A 22,975-nucleotide genomic window follows, 5' to 3' on the forward strand; every position below is an offset into this window, starting at 1 on the left:
CTTCTCTGGATGGGACCAGAAGTTTCTAGCCGGCCAGTTGCTACCTCCCTTTATCTCCTTCCCCGTTGGCAGCAAGGAGGCTATTTCCAGACACTTCCACCCCTCTCCGGCCACGTCACCCCCTCCTTTAATTCATAAAGGTGCCCGGCGCCGGCTTCCCGGACACGTCGGCGGCGCGCACGGCTCTCGATCCGGCCGCGGCCAGCGAGCGACTCGGCGCCTGGAGGCCCGGCACCCAGCGACCCGGCACCCCGCGACCCGGCACCCCGGCGGCCGCCCCTCCGGGCCGACCCCGACCCAGCATGAGCGCTGCCACCCACTCGCCCATGGTGCAGATGGCGTCCGGCAACGGTGCCGGCGACCCCCTGCCCCCCGGCTGGGAAATCAAGATTGATCCGCAGACCGGCTGGCCCTTCTTCGTGGACCACAACAGCCGCACCACGACGTGGAACGACCCGCGCGTGCCCCCCGAGGGCCCCAAGGTGAGCCAGCCTGCGCCGCGCCCCGGCCGGCGGCCCCCCTCGACGGCGAGCGGCAGGGGCGGCTGCACCGGGCGGCGCTGCGGGGACCCCGGGCGCACCTGCCGGCGGGCGGCCGCGCCCGGGGTCCGCCCGCTGCGCCCCGACGAGCCCCCGCTCCGGTCCGTCCTTGGCCGGCGTCGGGGCGAGGGGGAGGCCCCGGAGCGGGGGGGCACTGTCCTCCCCGGGCCGCGTTTGGTTCCTGGGGGTTGGCCCGGGAAGTGCGACCCGCGCGGTGGCGCCAGGTGCCGTCCCACCGGCCCATCCCCCCGTCCCATGCCCCCCGAGGGCCGAGGGCCGGGTGGTTGGGGCTGGCCCGGGCTCCGGAGGGGCGGCCGGCCTGGTCAGCTCCGGAGGCCCGGGCTAGGCCCCGCCGCGGCCTTTGCGGCCGCCCGCCCGGGCTGAAGTCCCGGTTTCACTGCTGTCCGCGCTCCGGCGGACGCCGTAGGGGGCTACTCGTAAGCTTGGGGGTGGTCTAGAAGGAATTTTGCCTCCTGAAGTTCCTCAACTTGGTCGAGGGGCACCTTGACTTTACTGTCTCAGGCACAGTGACTCAGGGGACTGATGTAAGTACATTTCTCCCCCTTTTTGTATCTGCAATTAAAATTGTATTATTGTTTGAAACGGTTTTCAATAAGAATATATTCTAGTATGATTTGTTGAAAACAAGATGTTCTTCTCCCGGGCAATTTCTAAACTAAAGATGTGAGACTGTCTCATGGTTGACCATTGCCTTAAGACATTGCCTCACACTGGCTTGAAAGAGAATAGTTTGTTTTTGTTTTTTTTTTAATGGCATACATTCCCTTGTTATGGTATTAAAATACCTAGGATTTGTTTCTAATACACAAATAACTAATACAGAAGTACTTTTGGGAATGCAGCAGAAGTACGCCTCATTTATGTATACGCAAAGATATATGCTCTTTAACCCTTAAGAGCATGAAAGTTTGGAAATAGAAATTTGGAATCAGTCTGTTAACTTAAAAGATTACAACTATGTGTGCTACACTTCCAATTTTCTATAAATTTGAACTATTTCAAAATAACTTGGCAAAAGAGAAATACACTTAAAGAAAGGGGCATGTTATGCTGTCTGGGCAAAATTTAAAAAAAAAAAAAAGCCATAAAGAGCTGGTCAGTTGTTTTGAAGATTTAAAAATTCACAAAATTAAAAATGCTTCATAAATCATTATTTTAGAAGAAATATTTTTATCATCCACTTTCATTTCTATGCATTTTTTAAATTAAAAATATTAATGAAAACCTGGTGCCCAACAGTGAGACATTGAACATTCAGCAACTTACATTTATAAGAAATTAATTGTATATTTTTATCTGAAAATTAGTACAAGAGTATGTAATTAGCCGGGATGGGCATAATTATATATACTTTTTTGTGTGTCTGTTCAGCCCATAATTGGGTGAAACTGAAGCACATTTCAAACCAGTCCTGTTACTGCAGTCTGCATGGATGTAGATCTTTGGTGTGGTGTAAAACTATCATTTCGAGGCCTCCTTCCTATAGAGACAGGGACTGTCGGAATCTGCTGGCACCCTTTGTTGTGACTGAAGGTCAAGTTTGAACATAGCCACTGTAAGTGCAGCGTAAACCCAGATTGCCAACACTTTGTTTTTAGAATAAGACTCACCCAGCAAGTTGAGATGTTTGTGTACCCATCCAGTGGATTGGCTAGGCTGTGGTTTCATAAGCTTTTTTAAAGGGGAAAAAACCAGGTTGAGTTATTATTATTCTCAACAAATAGAGAAAACAGCCACTAAATCAGACGTCTGATGCCAGAAAAGTGGATTTGAAAATTAAGTCTGAATTTTGAAGTTGAAAGGCCCACGAAGCTCTTTTAGCTCAGCCTCTTCCTTTTACTGAGAAAGAAACCCAGACAGGTCAAGTGTGTTTCCAAGGGTCACTCGGCTGGTACTAATAGCAAAGAGAACGACACCAGAAGGTCCTGATAAGAGGCAGGGTATCTGCTCAGAAGGTGGTAGAAGTGTCTAGAATTTTTGTGAAGCTGTGATGCATGCAGGCTGGAATACTTGGTTGTCTTTGTGTCCCCCCGGCCACTAATTGGCCACCAAGTACCGTGTGGCTGACCTCTGTGCTGTGATTACTTGGATGGTGAGGACTGGATGTGGTAACTCAAGAAATGAGTTCTCTTTACCAGATTAACTACTGGAGATTAGTCAGCATGGCACCAGAATTTAAGGGGAGAATAAACATTCCGTTCATTGGCTCTTTGGGCTTCACGGCTTTCATACCTGTGTTTTGAGATACACAGAACATCTGGGTGACTCATTCAGTTTCACTTCCATGAATGACATCTTCCTCCAGACTAAACAGAACGGAAAATCCTTTAATATTGTTTTGTATTAGACATTGGCTCCTTAATGCGTAATGAGAAAGGGCCATGGCATGGAACAGAGGGCAGTTTTGGAGGAGCTGAGCTAAAAGGACCTTCTGAACATCCTTATCTTCAAGAGGAGATGCGATCCATCAATAAAGAGCCATTTGTGAAGCACGAAAAAACAGAGGAAGCCCTTTTTTGGGGGGAAGACCGCCTCTGGGTGTTTTCAGTCTAACCTTGTTGGTAAAGGAATGGCTTTCAAGGAAAGGAAGTGACTAGAACTTTGTGTTTCATTGAGTCTTGTGTTCTGTCGTTTCCGAGTTGGTCCTCCCACAATGCCCTGAGGTAGGTAGAGTGACTCTCTGTCCCCAGTTTTACAGAGGGGGCAAGTGAGAGCAAGTGTCTTGCCCTTCCGTTGAAGAGGCCGGGTGAGTACAGGCTAAGACTTTGGGCTTCATCCAGCTCCTCTCCAAGCAACTGGACCTCCCCACCTGCAGGCTTCCTGGATGTTGATTTTCTGCGCACGTGGGCTTGCCACTAATCTCCTGGCAAGTTCATTCCGGTCCAGGCCCCTTCCCTGGCAGAGGGGTTGGCGCTCACTTTGGAGTCTGAGGATGTGCGGCCGCTCCTCCCGGTCCTGCCCTGACTAAACAAAGGCCAGGTGCTGTGTTGCTGTCTCGCAAAGCTTCCTGGGACCAGAGGGAGACCCTTCTCCCTCCACGAGCAGGGCTGTTCTAGCTTTGCAGATCTTAGAGGTCACCAGCGCAGATCCCCAAGGCCAGCAGTCTCCTGGGTAGCCTTTTTAAGAACACAGATCGTCAGCTGCGTCATCCCCCCCTACCTGCCACCCCCCCCCCCCCCAGTGTTGAATCCAAATTTCTCAGGGTAGGGACCAGACATCTAGACGTCAGAGAAGTTTCCCTGATGATCCTGATTTTGCCAGATTGGCATTTGGGAGCCACTGGTGGCCGGTGATCCCATTTTGTAGGGGGAGGGGAGCTGCAATTCAGTGTCCGCCTTCCTGCAAGTAGGCCCTAGAACGGCTCAAGCTGTGCCTGCTTAGCATCTAAGCTGCAGAGCCTTTGCTGGAGGCCCCATCGTCCTTGGTGAAATTCCCCTGGTGCCTGGCTTGTGCCAGTGTGAATTTGGGGGTGGCAGTGCCCCGAGTCAGACTTAGGGCAGTGCCAAGACCCTCCCGTATCCCAGAAAGAAGTGAGCCAGAGCGTTTCCTTCCTGCTTTGCCCTCCCAGCAGAAGCTCACCATAATAATCTGACAGATTACACTCGGGCCCTGGGAGAGAGATGGAGAAACATCCTTTCGGAGGAAACTGGAAATGTTTTGAGTTACGACTGAAGTAGAGACCCATTTATTTTCTGCTCCAGCCTCCTGAATTTTCTTAAAGATGAGATCATTCTGCTCTTTGCAGATCGATTGCAAGCTCTTGGGCCTCTTAGCAGAATCAGAGCACAATCAGGAAATGAGTGGCCATTCTCTCCTTTGTATTTTCTAGCAAGTTGCATGATGGGGAAGCAAATTCCTTTGTGACTGATGAACAGGGATTTCTTGGGGGGGAGGATGAAGAGCATGGCCAGATGCCTTAGATGTCCAGCTCATCCAAGACCTTCATTTTACCCTCCAAAGAACAGGCTGTGTTTGGCTTATGCAAGAACTGAACATAATTCGTCCCCTGTTTTGTAGAGTAGACTTGTCCTTTACGAGGGTAAAGCTGGTACCCAGGAGCTGTGTCGGCATTTGACGTTAGCCAGGGCCAAGGAGGGCTTAGCTGTTTATGCTCTTGGGGCTGGTTGTGAGTCGAAAAGCTTCAGACCACCCGTGAGCATGAGACTTGATCAGCCGTGTCCTCCTGTCCCCATTTCTGGAATGACACACGGTTGCCTTATATAAGGTACTCTGCATGTTTATTAGTTCCTCTTGACCTTTTTAAATGGTCTGGTGTTTATCGTCAAAAATAGGAGACCATGCATAATCCAAACCTGCTCTTCCTCATTCCCATTTTTGCTGCTTTAATGTTGCTCTTAAATATTTAAGACATCTTACACAGGAAAACTGGGAGCAGAAGACAAAGGCCTTGCTTATTAGGAACCTCTGAGGACCCATTGGTGCTGATGAACATTGAAGAAACCTCTGTCCACCTGATTGTGGAATTCTCGAGCCCCTCCCAGCTCCCCATTGCTGGCTGATCGAGTTTTGACTTGGGCTCCTCTTCTGCCTCCAATCTCAGACTCACAGCTGGACTTTTGAAGCTAAACCCCAAATCCCGTCCTTTGCAAATGTGGACCTTGATCCTCACTGCTTGCTTGGCACTGTGGGACTGTGTGAGATGTCTGGTGTTATTAAGTCTTCACATATTTCTGTGAAGGTTTCTTCAGGGGCCTTAGAAGCCAGGCAGCTTGCAAAAGCTTCATGAGAGAGAATTTCTTTAGGATAGAATGAACCTTATATCTTTTTGTTTCTTTCTCTCTATATATATACACACACATACATGCATACGCATATGTATATGCCAAATGCTGGTTGGGTGCTTTACAAACCTTATTGCTTTAAGTCCTCAAAACAGCTCTCTAAGATGGAAACTATTAGATGCATCTGAGGCCTGTCAGCTGTGACACTACAGAAGGACTGTTGTGGCCAGAGGTTTTACCCTCACCTGCGGGGAGGGGGGGAGTGTCTGGAGGGGTGACAGATAGCCTCACCCCAGGAAGCCTGGCTGCTTCTCAGAACTCCTTTATGCTCGGAGCTCCCCAGGCACGGCCCCAGTTGATTAGAGACCACTTCTTTCCTGAGCCTGGGTCTGAACTTAGGAGATGGGCCCAAGTCTTCATTCATTCATTCATTCCATCCGAAATTTACTGAGTGCCTGCTCTCTGCAAGTCATGGTGTTCAGTGTCATATGGAGGACAGGTCTGTCTCCTTCCATGTCATTCTCCGTGCAGCATTTCTGACATGTACCCCTCTCCAGTTGGAAGCAGGCTATCCCTGCTCCAGACTCCAGATTACTTTGATTGGAATCTTTCTTCCAAAAGGCAGCACTTCGGGGCGCCTGGGTGGCTCCGTCATTAAGCGTCTGCCTTTGGCTCAGGTCATGATCCCAGGTTCTGGGATCCAGCCGCATCGGGCTCCCTGCTCAGCGGGAGGCCAGCTTCTCCCTCTCCCACTCCCCCTGCTTGTGTTCCCTCTCTCGCTGTCTCTCTCTCTCTGTCAAATAAAATCTTAAAAAAAAAGGTGGCACTTCTCTGCTTTGCTGTGTCCCCCTGGGCTGAGAGTTCCAGGGGGCAGTGGGCTGGCTGTCATCTTTCAGAGTCCTAAGTTCAGACTCCTGTCTCAGTAAATGATTCTGTGTGGAGAAGGGTAAAACCTGGCCTGGGCTCCGGAGTGGACAGGCTGGTAAAAGGAAAGCCGCCTTTATTGAAGTGCAGGCTCACGCTTAGAGTTAGTGGAAGTTGCTGGATGCCTTTTATTGGTTCCTAAGCACTGAAGTGTTGTCCTGGGCTCCCCAAGGTCCCCCGGGGACAGGTTCCTTTTTACTGCATTTCTAACTGGCCTTTTCTCCACAAAGAACTTCAGTATTGATTCCCTAAGTTCATCCGTATGAGCCTGGAGAAGTTCTTTTTTTGTCCCCATCGGCGACACAGCATCTTGGAGCAGATGAGCTGGAAAGGCTGGGAGCCCCCGGCAGCCAGGCGCCGCTAATGCCCAGCTGCACAGAGAGCAGCCTCCGCGCTGTCAAAGGACCTCTCTCTCTCTTTTTTCTCCATGTGGCTGGCAGTAAGACCGGACAGTGCACAGCGAGGCTTCTTATTCACTGTCAATTCAGAAAAGCCCAGAATTCAGATTGCTCACTGCCTATGTCAAGAGCCCATAAACAGAGTGGCTGCCCCAGAGCTCCGAGCACAGAGCAGTGTCCCCAGTGACTGAGGTGAGACTCGCCACTGAAAATTCCCCAGCATCCTGTTGGAAAACAGCCATTTCCTATTTTGAAATCACGTCCTCAGTGTTCATGAAGGTCCAGTTGTAGATTTTTCCCTCCCGTCATTTTAAAGATTCTTCTCGGACACTGGATGGATGAGTGAATAGTTAAGTCCAAACAGCAGGAGGCTAGGAAAGAATACATGTATGCAGAAGACAAGGCAGCCACATCACTTTCTGAATCTTCCAAATTCATCCAACAGACCCTGAGTGTCAGGCGGGGACTAGGTGCCCGGATAGAGCTGGGTTTTCTCCCTCCAGAGGCCCCATGCTGGGCGCATGGGGCTGTGGTGACTCAGAATTGAGCAGAGTGCCGGCACTCCGCACTCCTGCCTGCCCTGCCTCAGCCAGGCAATGACTCAGCACCAAGCACTGGCTCCCTGGCCCAGAGCACACTTGAACTGAATGTTCCAGGTCTTGAGCCTCAGCCCAGTTTGACCAGGCAAAACTAAATACTTTCTCCCCTGCTGCGTTTTATCCTGGGAAGATGAAGGGTTTGAAGACATTAGCCACAATTATTATTACAGATTGTATAGGTATGGCAGGAATAGTGAAAGGGTTGACACATCCCTGGCCTTGATGTCAGACAAACCTGGGTTCTGGTGATCTCAGATAAATCACTCATCGTCTCTGAACCTCAGTCTCCCCTTCTGTAAAATGGGAACACCACCTTACCTGTCCAGCAGGATTGCGAGGATCAGGGGGATAGTGCATGGAAAGTGATGAGTCAGGGCCCGACTAGACACATGTGTTCAATCCATGGAAACGTCACAGCCTCCACTAAGAAGTAGGAGGGGATTCACCACATGGCAGACACATCTGTCTGGACATGGCTCCCAGGTAGACCTCAAGTCTTTTTTCTCAGAAGCAAGGCCTCTTACCCCTTGTACTACCTTAGCTGGCTGTCTTTCGACTAGTGTCTGGATGCCCTCGGCACCCTTCCCCGGGGTTCCCATGCCCCACATAACTCGGGGACACAGCGGGGGGCGGGGGTCAGATGAAGGCTGTCGGGCCTTCTGGAGCCTCAACCAAACCTGCAGCCCATAGCCTCAACCAGCTTCATCCCTGATTCATCCCTGACCCCCCAGCCAAGATAGGCCAGGAGGCATTGTGTTTCCTGGCCTCTGCTGCATGGGGTGGTGTGTTAACCCTCAGCCTTGACTCCTTTAGGGGAGTGTCTCCCTCCACATCTCTGTACAGACCCCAGGACAGTTGCCAGGCAGGAGCGAGGTACCCAGTCCATGTTGTGGGGAAACTGAGTCATGTTAACTAGGGGCTGGCCATTTGCACAGCTGTTCTGGACCCAGCTCTAAGGGGTGGAAATGTCACTGCAGGTGGAAGGAGAGGGGGGTTTGCTAATTGCCACCACCCTCTTGGGGGAGTGTGGTTGTTGGAGGAATGCTTTGAGCAGCTGCTTAGGGTGGGGAGGAGAATCCCCAGGAATTCCCCTCAAAGCAGCTACCCTTGGTTAAAGGGGCTTTTGCCCTAGTGGCAGTTGGTAAATTGGAGATTTGGGGGGGGTGATTTTATACAAAATGCATATCTAGTGAGTCCCTGCACCCTGATACCAGCAAACACTTGCATAGTTGGGTGTCTAGCAGGTGGTAGAGTCAGGTGACTGGTCAGTGTTCCACCTTCGTATGAGACCAGTCCTTGAGAAACCCATGCAATGAACCATGAGGGAGTCTCTTTATCTAACTTCAGACAGTTTGCTTCCCGATATGGAAATTTCAGATATTTTTCCATCTGTGATTCGTGATTTCAGATCCTTAGAGCAGGTGTCCCTACTCCTTTTTTCTGAAGAGGAACTGGCTAGGGTTTTCATTTCCCTGAAGCCATGAGTTCAGGAGCTGGGCATTGGGTGACCAGGGTTCTCAGCCTGGTAACTGCCCATGTTGAGGAGGGTTCCAGGGGGTGGGGGAAATGGGGAGGCTGGAGGCTGATGCTGAAACGCCAGCCGTGGCCCGTCGTGCCTGGCATGAAAGGTACCTGCACAGCCTGCTGGGGGACACGCTGAGGTTGTTGGTGAGACGCCAGGGCAGGTTCTGCTCCCAGACACATCCTCCTGCCCCAGCCTGGCCTGGGTTTTCTCACTCGGTCTCGGGCAGGAGTGCAGGGAGCCACAGTCAGTGCAAGTCGAGTGTGGATTGGTCCACAGGGCAGGTCCTTTCAGAGTGTCTGGGCTGGGGCTTCTTGGAGGGGGACAGGGGTTTAGGGCTCGGCCCCTAGAATGTCGGGCCGTGTTTGCTTCCCGATTGTAAAGCATTAGGTACAGTTCCCAGCAGAGAAAATGGCATCCTTGCTAATTAGTGTCCTTAAGACTCTCGGATAAAGGGGCTTCTAACTCGAACAGGCTTGTTACCGACCGGTGAGACCACTGAGGTTTTAGGCATTGTACACTATGGGCTCAACCAAGTGGATTGCTCAGAAAAGCAGGGGTCTGTCAATAATCATTTGTGGAATGAAGGAACGTGATTGTGTAGGGCTTGGAGCAGGCTCAGCTTACATAGCCTTTCTTATGCCTTATTTCACTTAAATTTTGCAAAAATCCCTGGGGGTTGTGGGGATTTTTACAGCTGGAGAAACTGAGTCTTGGCAGCCGGGAGTCCTATCCGAGGGCAAAGAGCTGGTGAGCAGCAGGCTGGGACTGGAGCTCAGGGTGACAGCTTGAAGCCCGGGGCTCACACTGGTTCATTCCTGCTTGTTTGGACAAAGCTGCAAAGAGAAGAGGTGTTAAGTTTCATTCTATAGAAAGTTTTCTCCGGTAGGAACACATCAGGACACCTGTCTCGGTGATCCCAGGATAAAATATGTGTGCTTTGATAACAGGCAATCAGATCAAGCCTCCAGTCGCCCTGTCACTGGCCTGTGTCCAGAAATTATGGTCAGCACAGACTCTTGTCTTACCAGGAGCACCGCACACGGACTTCTGTGGAGGTGGATTTTGCTTGCTATTCAGAATTTACCTGATGTCCATTATATGCCCAAACTTGGGCGGAGGGAGAGACCCTTTATCACAATGCGGTAGAAACTGGAGGAATTTTGACTTTGGCTGAAGGGTATATCAAATCGGCAATAATACCTCATTCATTTCGATGGCCTGAGAGTACCAAACAGAAGGTCTTGGAAGGATGTTGAAGCTCAACTATTTGTGCTTTAGAAGGAAGTTTTTATTTTGTTTCCTGCCTGCTAGAAGTGAGCCAAGCTACTTAATTTTGATCCAGGCCCTAGATATATGGGGAGTTCAGGGTTCCTGTTTTCAAACTCCATCTTTTTTTCTTTGTTTTAGAAGCTTTGAAGTGTCATTAGTACAAGTCAACACCTGACCGTTGTGAAGGCTTCTGGCCTCAAAACCCAGTTACTGGATCTGTGTCCTATCAGGGAGCCCAGGGCTGCGGAGGCAGAAGTGCTCCGGGGCAGCCCTGAAAGTTAACCTTTGTTACTCGTACCTTCGTTCAGACCGCAGTGGGGGGAGCTAGGACGTGTAGGTGCTGAGAACACTTTGGAGAGTGATGTGCCGTGGAGTTGAGGTTGGGGGTTGACGGGGGCTGTTTTCAGGGTTCAGAGGCCACTCAGTGAACTGGGAACCGATCATGGATAGGTCAAGGCAAACCCTGCTCCCCGGCTGTCCTCAAAGCCGCAGAGGCTGTGAAAGTGCAATGTCCAGCACAGTGGTTGGCATATGCCTGGTAGGTACCCAAGAGCTGTGTTCTTACCCTGCTTTTAAGGCACAAAGAGTCCTGGGATGCCAGGGTGGTGCAGTCGGTTAAGCACCCGATTCTTGGTTTCGGCTCAGGTGTGATCTCAGGATCGTGAGATCAAGCCCCATGTCTGATTCTGCGCTCAGTGGGGAGTCTGCTTGAGATTCTCTCTCTCTCCCTCTTCCTCTGCCCCTCCCCCCTTTGCTCTCTCTGTCACTGAAATAAATAAGTGTTTAACCAAAAAAAAAAAAAAGGAGGCACAAGGAGTCCTTCCAGGGGGTCAGTGGCCACCTCTTAACATTGGGACACCTTAAATCCCAGTGACTGCCATTCTGATTTAACTGAACACAGTTAAGAGTGTTCATTTTTAGATTTCTGTGATGTCAACTTCTCCTTGTTTTTGAGCTTTATGTAGATGTTTAGAGCTAGAGGGGACCTTGGAATAAGCACCATGAAGAACGCCAGAGCCGGAAGGAACCTCACGTGGATCAGTGTTTTTCAGTGCAGTCCTGGTCTAGGCTTCACCACATACCTACCAAATCACACTGCCCTGGGGTTGGACTTAGGGTCTACATTTTTAAGCATTTTCTGGGTGCTCCCGATGCCGCCTAGAGTCTGAGAACACTGCTTCATAGAGTCTCTGGGCCTCGCCTTCACTTTACAGCTGAGGAGAGTAAGGTCCAGAGAGGGGATGTGAGCTGCTTATATAACAGACATATTTAGGGGCAAATCCAGGATTAGGACCGAGTGCTGTCTCTTTCCACATCTCCTAGCTGCCCCCTTAGTGCCCACATTGTTATTAAAAACCAGCAGCAAATCTCTGGTGCTCTTAAGAGTGCTCTTAAGCAAACAAGACTTGCGTAAGTCCACGGGCTCACCCAAGCTCAGAGTCTGACCCCAGGCTTCTCTAATAATACCTTGTCCTTAATAGGGCAGATCTTGGCTCATCTGGGGTAATTTTTCTCTGCTGTTTGGCCATCTCATGGAGTTGTGGAGTGCCCTGAGATGCGCCTCCACAGATTTTACTGCAGTGCAAAGCAAGGGAGAAGAATGAACCAGTTCCTTTTATAAATGCATGTAATAAGATAAGCAAAGCCTTATTTCCTCATCGGATCTCGTATATATGGATTCCTGATGTCTTTGCCCAAAGATAAAGATGATGAGCTGAGCTGCGCTGGAAAATAATTCCTGGAGTGCGGTCATTCCTCCTTAAGCAGCTGCGGGGCAGGCCCTGGTGAGGAGGGGAGGACCTGCCGCGGCCTGCCTGGTCACGTGATAGCAGCTCGCTCCTCCCTCCCCAGAAGCGCTACCCCAAGGGGGCAGTCCCTGGTCCCCACTGAGGTCAGAAGGGTGCAAGTCATGGGTCCTGTATCGAGGATGCTGGCCTAACCAATAGGCTCTTTCTAGATGTGCTGGAACTTCTTAGGGGACTGAGGAGGCATGTTCTCCTCATATTCCACAAGAATCATAAACTATAACATTTCTCTCTTTTACTTTTTTCATTTTATTTATTTATTTTTTTAAAGTAGGTTTCACGCCCAGCTTAGAGCCCAGCAAGGGGCTTGAACTCATGGCCCTGAGATCAAGGCCTGAGCTGAGATCAAGAGTTGGACGCTTCACTGACTGAGCCACCCACTTTTCTCATTTTAAAAAATGTCTTTTTTAAATTAGATTGTGATGTAAAGCACCATGGAAGACAGAAAGGGCAATTTAACTTTTGAGGTGGTGCTCTTTAGTTAGTAAACACTGAAGCGTCTGCTACTGACGGGACTCTAGCAGAGTAGACTTGGCAGAAGTGGGGAGGCGTCAGCATTCATTCCTGTTACGGGTCTTCGTCTAGGTGGGAGCTTCGCTGCTGGTTTAAATTATTCATTCCTGTACAAGTGCTTAGTCTTCTACTCTGTAAAGCTGGTGTGGTTTTTCTACTTACCCCCAGCAGTGTTTTTCTAAACAAAACCCTGATCAGACTGGAATGGGAGCATTCTTCTAGATGTGAGACTCATGAAGAGACATGGGGTTTTTTTCTTAAAAGGCATAAATGGGTCAACTCACACAGAACCCAGAGGGCAGAACGTCAGGGCCTCCAGGCCGCCCTTAATCCCCCAGCGGGCAGCACCATCTCTCTGTCAACCCCAGGCTCAGAACTCGGGTCTCGGTAGTGGCCCTTTACCCTCACTCCTGCTGTCCTGCCAGCCACGGAGGCCTTTCCGTTCTTCCTCCTCCTGCTTGCCTCCCTGGGTCACCCTTCCTTTCCGCGCCCTCAGCCCCTGCTTTGCCGTTCCTTCCTTACTCTCACCCCGGACTCCTCCCCACGTTTCCTGACGTGTCCTGGTTTCTCCTTTCGGTTCCTCCTGTCTTGCTGAGGCATCTCTTGACAGCAGCCCTCAGGATAGTGGATCTCAGGCCTCTGGGCCTCCGGCCTTACCTTCTTCAGCTCAGCACTTACCTTCGCATGCTGTCCCCCTTCCCTCTGCTGCTCAGACTCCCCACCCCACCTCCAGTGACCACAGCTTTTCTCCAGCAACCACACGACCAAGACCAGACCCAGACACCCAGACGTAGCACGTCTTCCCAGATCCAGGTGGCGTATTGGCTCCAGGAGGCAGTCCCTGCTGTCACCTCCTCTGGGCAGGAGGAAGTGTCTTCCTTCCTCCCTCCTTCCTGCCCTCCAGCCCTTGTCTTCCCTTTTCTCTTGTCGTTGTACAAAATCTATTCAGTGAGATGTATAAAATACGCAGCTCTTGGCAGGCAGCTGCCGTGCCTTCTGGATCCAGGGGCTTCCCCCAGGAGGAGCCAAGCCTCAGCCAGGTCCATCTAAGGTTTCCAGGCCCTGGAAGGGGCTGAGTCGGAGGCACAGCGAACAGCCGGCTTTGCGGGGGGTGGTGGGGTTGGCAGCCCTCACCTGTTAAAATCGGATAGTGTGGCTGGAATGCAGCAGGGGCTGGGCAGTGTGGAGGTTCCAGGGAAGTGTATGCTTTGATAGGTTTGTACGTAGGTATCTACCTGTTTACTGCCATGCAGAAAAAGAACATTTCCATCCTCACAGAAAGTTCAACTCTCAGAAGGTTCAACACCCTCCCAGTGACTCTCATTTCCTGCGGGGCAGCCCCCACTCTGAATCTTCTGTCAGTTAGCTTTGTCCTTCAGATTTGATTCCTTTGACACTTTGAGGTCTGCGCAGCATGATTGTGCGCCTTTTGGGGGAGGGAACTCACATGGCTTGCTGCCTTCTGGGCATCCTTCTTGCATGTGCTCTCATAAAACCTCCCAGGTGTCCTGCGAGATGGGTGTTGCTAGCTCCATTTTCTGGATAAGGGAATTAAAGCTCACAGTTTAAGAGAATTATCTCAGATCACAGAACTGTTACTAATAGAGGTCAGAATCAACTGACATCCTATCTAGGACAGCCCCATCCTAGCTAGAAGAGCCCATGCATTTCCCCCATTTGCAGAGCCTCCCATGCTTTCCAGGGGGGGCTTGCTTCCTGTGTGTTTTCTGCTGTCTCAAACTGTCTTGTAAGCCCCTAGTCGGCAGGGATCGTGCCTTGCTGGTCTGGTAAGCCCGCAGTGCCCAGCGTCAGAGTAGCTAGATGGTCACCAGGCGGTAGTCAGTGGATGAGGGCTTCCTAGCTGCCCTGCCCGAGGATTGTGCGGATAGCTGAGGCTTTGGTCCGTGGCTGGGAGGGAACAGTGAGCCCCCAGGCAGGCAGCAGAGAAGAGGCCCAGGACTTGTCCGGGCCCCTGCTTCAGGCTGGAAGGAGGGGTGCCCCGGCGAGGGGCTCACACGCCGAGATGGCGGATTAGGAGTCGGCACCACATAGCGCCGGGTGTCCTCAGTGCCTTCTGGTGCCCGTCTCGCGGCAGGAACCCACGGCCTGCTCTTGGGTGACCTGAGAGCTAAGCAGGCTAAAATAATGCCGCCACCCCGAGCACGTGGGGATTCTAATCTGAGAGTGCCTGTCTGCTGGTGTCCCCAAGGACACAGCGACACCCTTGCCTCTCCCCTGTGCGGGAGGCCCCGGGGCAGGGGCTCAGCAGGAGGGAAGCAGTTGACGGGGTCTGAAAGAGCTAAATTGCAGGGTCCACCACCACCGCCGGCTGTTGCACCCCAACACAGAAACAAGGCACAGTTATAATGGTCGATCACTCAAAATGCAAAGGAGCTTTGCTTACTTGTGACTGGTTTTGCGGCAGTGAGAATTACACCCCGCAAGCTCCTAGAGTCTCAGTCTTTGGCATTTGTTTGCAGTTCGGAGAGATGCCTCCTGAAGGAAGGATCGTTCTCCTTCATCGGTGACCTAGCCAGATGTGTGTAAGTGGCACAGTTCCATAGCATCCTCCTCTGTAAAGGACCCTCGAGGTGGCCTCAGGGGATAGTCAAGACTGGAAGCCTTGGGGGTCCCTGACTTTGGTTGCACAGCCCGTGGTGAGAAGTGACTTTGCCCCGTGAGTGACTGACTGGCCTTGTTGTCTGAAACAAGATCTTTCTCTGTGGTACATCTGGAACTTGGCCTCCTCAAGGGTCCCGAAATAGCCAGGCGGCTGCAGGGACAACTTCATGAGAGGACAGGAGAGGGGCCCCAGCCACTCCTCGCCAGAGCAGCCTTTGCCGCCGTCATCGGGCCAGCAGAAGTTTGTTCTCTTGCTGTGCTGCCCGTGTGCCTTCCGATCTCCCTCTCTTGCACCTTGTTCCGAAAGTGTCCCCGGGTGGGCAGCCTCGCCCCACCACCGCCTGTCCGCGAGGGCGTCCAGGCTGTGTCCTGTGTCTGGGTCCAGCACAACCCTGTGTCCTTAGGAAACGCTAGGACCTTTGAGGAAGCGGGGAAGTTGGCTGTAATTTAGTGAGTTGGACTTGACTCATCCTCGCACCTTCTGATCTGGGTCTCTGATTTGGGGGACAGTCCGTGGCTCTCCTACATACTGCTGCTGGTTGTCACCCATAAAAGAAACCTGTCTGACCAGTTTGGGGAATTGGGACCTCTGTGTGCTCAGCGGATACCGTGGCTCACCTGCTTTCTCTCGATGCCCCTAACTCGTAAACTTCTGGCCATAGAGCGGCCTTGTAGGGGAGGGGCTCTCCGGCCGACGCAGAGGGTGCTTGGGAGCCGCCTCGCCCTCTCTGCTCGGCCAGCTTGGCTGGTGCCGGAGGTGGGGGACGTGCCCAGAATCACTCCGGAAGGTGGCACTTAGCCCCATGTTTTTGCTTCTTTGGGGTGTTTTCTTCCCAGTTCCTAACCAGACTCTTTCTCCTTTTTGTGTTGTAGGAAGCACCGTCCTCTGCAAATGGCCCTTCCCAGGAGGGCCCCAGGCTGCTGCCTCCTCGGGAAGGCCATGCCGTGTACCCCCAGCTCCGACCAGGCTACATTGCCATTCCTGTCCTCCACGAAGGCGCCGAGGGCCGCCAGCCGCGCCCATCCTTTGTCTATCCCCAGCCAGGAACACAGCGATTCCGAACCGAGGCGGCCACAGAGGCTCCTCAGAGGTCCCAGTCACCCCTGCGGGGTGTGGCGGAAGCCACCCAGCCAGATAAACAGTGTGGACAGGCGGTGGCAGCAGCTGCGGGGGCCCAGCCCCCAGGCTCCCACAGACCTGAGGTAAGGAGAGCGAGCCGGTGCATCTGGGCCTGGCCTGCAATGGCAAAGGTCACCCAGCAAAGACAGCATGACAGCTCCACAGTGTCCCCCAGCATTTCACAGGTGTGTGACCCCACAGGCAGGGGTCATGGCTTATTTTTGTGGTTAAGGAATTGGGGTTCAGAAGGATAAACAGCTTGGTCCAAATGTATAAAGGTGGAAGCCTGGGACCGGAAGCCTGGCCTTCTGGCTCCTAATCTGGTGCTCCTTAACTCCTACCAGGCTTTCTGTGACCGAAACACAGGGCTAGCGATGTGTTATTTCATTTAGTTCAGTACTTATGGATAGGTATTAACCGCTTGGAGCTGTTTTGATACGGCGTCCCATGGCTTAAAAGGAAACCCAGAGGGGCGCCTGGGTGGCTCAGTCGGTTAATAAGCGTCTGCCTTCAGTTCAGGTCATGATCCCAGGATCCTGGGATCAAGCCCCACGTCAGGCTCCCTGCTCAGCGGGAGCCTGCTTCTCCTTCTCCTCTCCGCTTGTGCTCTCTCTCTCACTATCTCCATCACTATCTGTATGTCTCTCTCAAATAAATAAATAAAAAATAAATAAAATCTTAAAAAAAAAAAAGGAAACCCAAAATAAAGAGTCGGGAGGTCAGCTGCTCGATGACAGGGTTTTATTTAAGCCTGAAGTCCATGCTTCAGTGCACTAATATCTAAAGAGTTCTTAATCCAGTTCTTAGCTGGGATTTGAGGGCCAGCGGACCCCAGTAGGATTCCTGAGCAGCAAGCCCTTCTGGTTTTCCCGTCTGCAGATTGTCCAGAGTTGTGAGTGCTGATTCTCACTCCGCATCTGTGCCCAGAGTTAGCCTTTGCCTCTGTTCTTTTCCTTTCTTGGAGGAGGGCCTGAATTTGTAATATTTTGTTGTAAGAATGTCACTTTTGAGTGACACATTAATCAGAGAAATCTGAAGCACATTTGAGCTAACAGGGCCCTTTGAAGCCAGCTGGGGAAACACCCAGCTGATTTTCTAGGCAGTCCAGGGGCTGGCCTGCCTCGGGCACGCGGGATGTGCTGCTCTCCGTGCCCAGCTGCAGCCTCTGCAGATTGCAAGGAAAGGGTTAGAGAAAGAGGTGACACTGGTAATAACAGAAGCAGCGCATTGAGCACTTCTCTCTCGCTCTAATTAATTAATTAACTTTAAAAAGGCTGTTGAGCTGGGAAGAATTGGAATGCCAGCCTCTTGGCTCTAGAGCCCTGAGTCCTAGCAGTACATTTGGGAGATGGAAAGTTTACAGGTAGACGGTCCTAACGTGTTACCCTGAGCAGGCACATAAAGGAGGCACAGTTGGGGCAGCAGGGCAGAGGGTCACTCACGCCTCCACTCGTTGTGTTTTGCAGCGATCCCAGTCTCCAGCTGCTTCAGACTGCTCGTCCTCGTCCTCCTCGGCCAGCCTGCCCTCCTCCTCCGGCAGGGGCAGCCTGGGCACTCACCAGCTCCCTCGGGGCTATATCCCCATCCCTGTGATACACGAGCAGAATGTCACCCGGCCGGCCGCCCAGCCTTCCTTCCACCACGCCCAGAAGACCCACTACCCAGCTCAGCAGGCCGAATACCAGACCTACCAGCCGATGTACCACCGGGCCCCGGGGGACGACTGGGAGCCCCGGCCCATGCCGGCAGCATCCCCATTCCGGTCACCCGTCCGGGGTGCATCCAGCCGGGAGGGCTCTCCAGCCAGGAGCAGCACACCAGGGCACTCCCCATTGCCCCACCGAGTGCACACCGTGATCGACAGGCCTCAGGTACGGAGTTGGTGTCCACAGACTGGACCCCACAGCATCTCTCCAGGGACTGAGGAGCAATGTGCAGGTGCCCTGGTTCCTCCGTGGGTCCTAACTAGCTCACACACATGTTATTGGGGGAAAGCGAGATCCTGACTTTGGCCAGTCACCAGCAGAAATGCAGGAGAGGTGCTGGGAACGCTCAGTACTTTCTGCAGCTTTGCTCGTTTGTCATTGCAGCTGCCTTCGGGGTAGAACCCCCGCCACCCCTGGGGGGAAATAGCTGGGCGGTGTGTGTAGTGTCACTCACACACCTGGGACCCGGATGTCTTAGCACCCACCACAGTTTTTCAGGGCCCTTCAGACCCCTTGCACACCCCAGCCACAGCCTCGTCTCCAGTGTTCCAGGCAGCTTGTCACCTTCTCACAGATACCCCTTCTCCACTCTGCAAGCCCTTTCTGTTCTTCCCACCTCTGTGCCTTTGCTCTTGCTGACCCAGCTCCCTGAAATGCCATCACAATCCAGCTTCTCCCCATCCTCCAAGGGACCAGCCAGCCTAGCCTCTTCCGTGAAGCCGCCTCCTCTTCCTCACGGCATCCCATCACAGTCCCTTATGGCTTGGTATGGGTTACTCGGTGCATTCCAGAAGTGTTCTTCTTACCTGTTCAGCTCTGAGCTGGACGACAGGGACCTGTCTTACACTTCTCTACTTTGGGGGTAAAGGACCACATTGCCTGACTGATGATGAGCCGGCTGGCTGGCTGGCTGACTGGGAAACCTTCCAGCCTGGTGAAGTTGCAGGCACAGACCTGTTCATCCTTCCGGGGCAACTCGTAGGGCACATCCTGGAGGAGGAGGAGGTCATTAGTTTTCGTAGCTTGTAGCTTAGCAGAGCCTTGAGCAGCCCTGGGCCCCCCAACTTGAGCAGCCGAATTGGTTCTCTGCCACAATTTTTTAGAAGGAAAGCCCCTCATAGACAAATGCAGGGTGTCTTACCATAAATGGTGATAGCACCCTCTTATGGTTCTTCTTTTAGCTTCTTTATTTGGAAATATTTCAGCCTTACAGAGGAGTTACAAGAATCCTACAAAGAAACCCAGTATATCCTTCATCCAAATTCACTGTTAACATTTTGCTGTATTTGCTTTGCCATTTCTTATTTCCCTACGTATTGTCCATGTGCTTTCTTTGTTGGAGATCTAATTGTAGATATTGTGCCCCCTTACCCATAAATAATTCAGGAAAAATTTTCCTAAGAAAGACCTCATTCATAACCACAGTACAATGATCAGAATCAGGAAAATTAACATCCTTAAGACATTGTTATCTGATACAGAGTCCACTTTCAAATCTCCTTGATAGCGGTTTCCCCGTTCCAGGATCTAATCTAGGATCATGAGCACCACATTTAGATATCATTTCTCTTCAGTCTCCTTCAATCTGGAACAGTTCTTCGGACTTCCTTTGCTTTCATGACCTTGACATTTTCAAAGACTACAAGCTGTAGAGCAACTCCTCTTAAGAGTTTTTAAAGTAATTTTTCTTACCCAGGGATTGTTTTAAGACCCAAAGAGGGGTGTGTGGCTGGTTCCTGAGTGTTAAGAGCCAGAGTTGAGGCCGTCTGCATTGGCAAAAGAGGTCTGGTGGAAAAGGGGGTTGTTGGCACTCAGATGGCTAAGTAGCCACCAGATCCTAACTGCACCTCTCTGTGTATTGTAACATTATTCACAATAGGCAAGATACAGAAGCTGCCCAAGTGTCCATCGATAGATGAATGGATAGAGCAGATGTGGTATACATATACGCCGGAATATTACTCAGCCATGAAAAAGAATGAAATCTTGCCATTGGCAACAACACAGATAGACCCAGAGGGTATCAGGTGAAGTGAAATAACTTGGAGAAAGAGAAATACCATATCATTTCACTCATATGTGGAATCAAAAAACAAAAGAGCAAACAAAAAACCAAGCAGACTCCTATAAGCAGAGGACAAACTGATGGTTGCCAGCAGGGAGGTACATGGGGGGGGATGGGCAAAGTAGGTGAAGGGGATTAGGAGGTACAAACTTCCAGTTACAGAATCACGGGGATGGAAAGTACAGTGTAGGGAATATAGTCAATAATACGGTGAGAACAGACGGCGACTTTACTTCCTCGGGTGAGCCTGCGGAGCGTGCGCAGCCGTTGAGTCAAGGCGTTGTGCTCCTGAAACTAGAGCGTCGTCTGTCAGCTCTACTTCAGTCATAAAAAGGGGGGTGAGAGGTTCACTAAATTGCTAGGAGAGCCAAGATATTTGTTTTAAGCACAGCTCATTCTAAAAACTATCGCTCGGGGTTACGTTAAAAAGCACCTCAGGGGCGCCTGGGTGGCTCAGTTGGTTAAGTGACTGCCTTCGGCTCAGGTCATGATCTCAGGGTCCTGGGATCAAGCCCCACATTGGGCTCCCTGCTCGGCGGGGAGCCTGCTCCTCCCTCTCCCACTCCCCCTGCTTGTGTTCCCTCTCTCGCTGTCTCTCTCTCTGTCAAACAAATAAATTAAAACAAAAAAAAGCACCTCAGCCTGGGCAGCCAGGAGTCAGCGCGGAGACGCGCAGCCGAGGGTTGGCACAGACGTGCCCCGCAAAATTCTCCCAGAGTTAACTATTTTGGGCATCCTGCTTATTCTCAGGAAAATACATCAGTCTGGGCAGAAACCACGAGGCTGTCATAGATTTAAAAAAAAAAAACAAAGATGACAACTTTTCTGAAACAGGACGTGGGACTTGCCCTCCTGGAACAGAGACCGTCCCCAGGGCGTCAGGGAGGGTCGTGTGGCGGTTACTCCTCCACGGCTGCCTCACTGAAATTCTGAGTCACGCAGGACTTTGCTTGGAGCTAAACTAGCTCGGCAGTCAGCGAGGTTGTTGGTGAGCGAGTTTTCATTTTTGAAAACTATATTGGTTTTCTTTTTGTTGCCCTAAGAATACCATCTACAGAAAAATCCAGTGAGCGGTAACAGATGCACAGTCTGGGGTGATGAGTGGAAATGAGTGGTTCGGTCCCATACACGAACAGCATGTTTTTATTCTGTAACAGTATGTGGTTGGCTTCGAAAATCTCTTTTATACTGTTAAAGCCATTCCCCAGTTTTCTTTATAGTCAATAGTACTAGCTACAGACAACTGCCTGAGACTCTCAGCCAGTTATTAAAAATATCTTTGTGTCCTTGCCTGTTCTCAGCAGCCCATGACTCATCGAGAATCTTCACCTGTTCCCCAACCTGAAAACAAACCCGAAAGCAAGCCAGGCCCAGTTGGACCAGATCTCCTTCCTGGACACATCCCGATTCAGGTGATCCGCAAGGAGGCAGATTCAGCACCTGTCTCCCAGAAGCCCCCACCCACCTCTGAGAGGGTGGAAGTCAAGGTTCCGGCGGCTCCGGTTCCTTGTCCTCCCAGCCCCGCCCCTCCTGCTGTCCCCTCGTCCCCCAAGAATGTGGCTGCCGAAGAAGGGGCAGCCCCCGGCCCTGCCCCCACGGAAGCCACACCTCCCAAACCAGGGGAAGCTGAGGCGCCCCCAAAACACCCAGGCGTGCTGAAGGTAGAGGCCATCTTACAGAACGTGCAAGGGCTGGAGCAGGCCGTGGACAACTTCGAAGGCAAGAAGACGGACAAAAAGTACCTGATGATAGAAGAGTATTTGACCAAAGAGCTGCTGGCCCTGGATTCGGTAGACCCCGAAGGACGAGCCGACGTCCGTCAGGCCAGGAGAGATGGTGTCAGGAAGGTTCAGACCATCCTGGAAAAACTTGAACAGAAAGCAATAGATGTCCCGGGTCAAGTCCAGGTTTATGAACTCCAGCCTAGCTCCCTCGAAACCGATCGGCCACTGCAGGAGATCATGGAGATGGGTGCCGTGGCAGCAGACAAGAATAAGAAAAGTGCCGGAAATGGAGAAGATCCCCAAACTGAAAGCCCACAGCCAGAAGCCAAAGCAGCAGCAGCTGCAAACCCAGGCAGCCCCAGCACGACAGACCCAGCTGGGAACCCAGCCGCCCCGTAGTCTCCGCCACGCGCCGCAGACCCAGGCCCTGGGAACTTCCGGTGTGCGGTAGGGAATTTTAAGTTGCATGCATTTCAGGGACTTTAAATCAGTTTGTTTTTACTATTCGTAGGCGCTTCGTACACAGTAACTTGGGTGGAGGCCAAACACACTAATTAAAGGGCTAAAAGGAGAATGATGCTTTTCTTCTGTATTCTTATTCTGTACAAATAAAGAAGTTGCTTGTTTCAGAAATTTAACCCCATTGCTTGTTGTTGGGGCCCTTTCTGTGCTTGGAAACCACGTGTCAGCCATGGTTGTAAGCTGTCTTCATGGAGCTCTGGACCGAAGGAGGTTTTTGGCTGGTCGATGGGGTGTTGATTTCCCATCGCACCAATATGGAATCCATTTTTCAGAAATGTTGCCCTTTTAATGGGATGATTCTCTTCATCTCATAGCTAAAATAGCTAACTTTAGATAGAATAAAATGTGCAAGGAGCCCTAGGAATATCTGTATGTTGGATGACTTTAATGTTACCTTTAGAAAAAGGAAAATAAAGTAATACTATAACTCAAGATGGTTTTTTGTGATTTCTAACATTTTGAGGAGCGGCAGCATTAAGACTGGGTCTCCCTGGCTTCAGTTACCGTCCGTAGCAGACGCATTTTCAGGCCAGCTCCGGGATCCACGACCTCTGTCCGGCCCGGCTCATGAGAGAATGAGTGTCCGTCACATTTCATCCTCAGATTGCAGCTGGTAACTGGGAATACTCGAGGCTGTGCACCCAGGTGATGGGAATGTTCCCCTTCCGATTGGCCCAGCTCAGGGGCCACTCTGGGAGCATCTCTGCTCACCTGGCCTCAGGCCACCCTCAGGCCTCCGCAAGGGGCTGGGAGGATTCAAATGGACCCTCGTGTTGCCCGAGGCTGACCAAAGTGTTCTGTGCAGTCCAGGTCACTGGGGTTGGGAATGTGTTCTGTGAGAGTTTTAGGGTCATCTTTATCTGACATTTCTCTGAGTCATC

General features: G+C 51.6%; 1 protein-coding gene across 2 annotated transcripts; it reads left to right on the forward strand.

Annotated features, from left to right (window-relative positions):
- Positions 1–22,526, forward strand: BAG3 (BAG cochaperone 3). 2 transcript variants are annotated; one of them, XM_032423308.1, is made up of 4 exons: positions 1–482; positions 15,831–16,160; positions 17,544–17,948; positions 21,150–22,526. In XM_032423308.1, the coding sequence occupies exons 1-4, from the start codon at positions 303–305 to the stop codon at positions 21,969–21,971; spliced, it is 1,737 nt and encodes a 578-aa protein (XP_032279199.1). In that variant the 5' UTR covers positions 1–302; the 3' UTR covers positions 21,972–22,526. The 2 variants fall into 2 exon arrangements, with proteins under 2 accessions (XP_032279199.1, XP_032279200.1); XM_032423309.1 differs by having other exon boundaries at positions 21,153–22,526.
- Positions 22,527–22,975: the final 449 nt, after the last annotated feature.

Source organism: Phoca vitulina, unplaced genomic scaffold (assembly GCF_004348235.1).
Source record: "Phoca vitulina isolate PV1807 unplaced genomic scaffold, GSC_HSeal_1.0 scaffold28, whole genome shotgun sequence".
Taxonomy (NCBI): domain Eukaryota; kingdom Metazoa; phylum Chordata; class Mammalia; order Carnivora; family Phocidae; genus Phoca; species Phoca vitulina.

What these genes read in the sequence shown, in the direction of transcription:
- BAG3 (XM_032423308.1), top strand. Translation starts at nt 303, where the DNA reads ATGAGCGCTGCCACCCACTCGCCCATGGTGCAGATGGCGTCCGGCAAC. An exon ending in TGCCCCCCGAGGGCCCCAAG is followed by an intron (nt 483 to 15,830) that starts GTGAGCCAGCCT and finishes TTTGTGTTGTAG; the next exon opens with GAAGCACCGTCCTCTGCAAA. An exon ending in CCGTGATCGACAGGCCTCAG is followed by an intron (nt 17,949 to 21,149) that starts GTACGGAGTTGG and finishes GCCTGTTCTCAG; the next exon opens with CAGCCCATGACTCATCGAGA.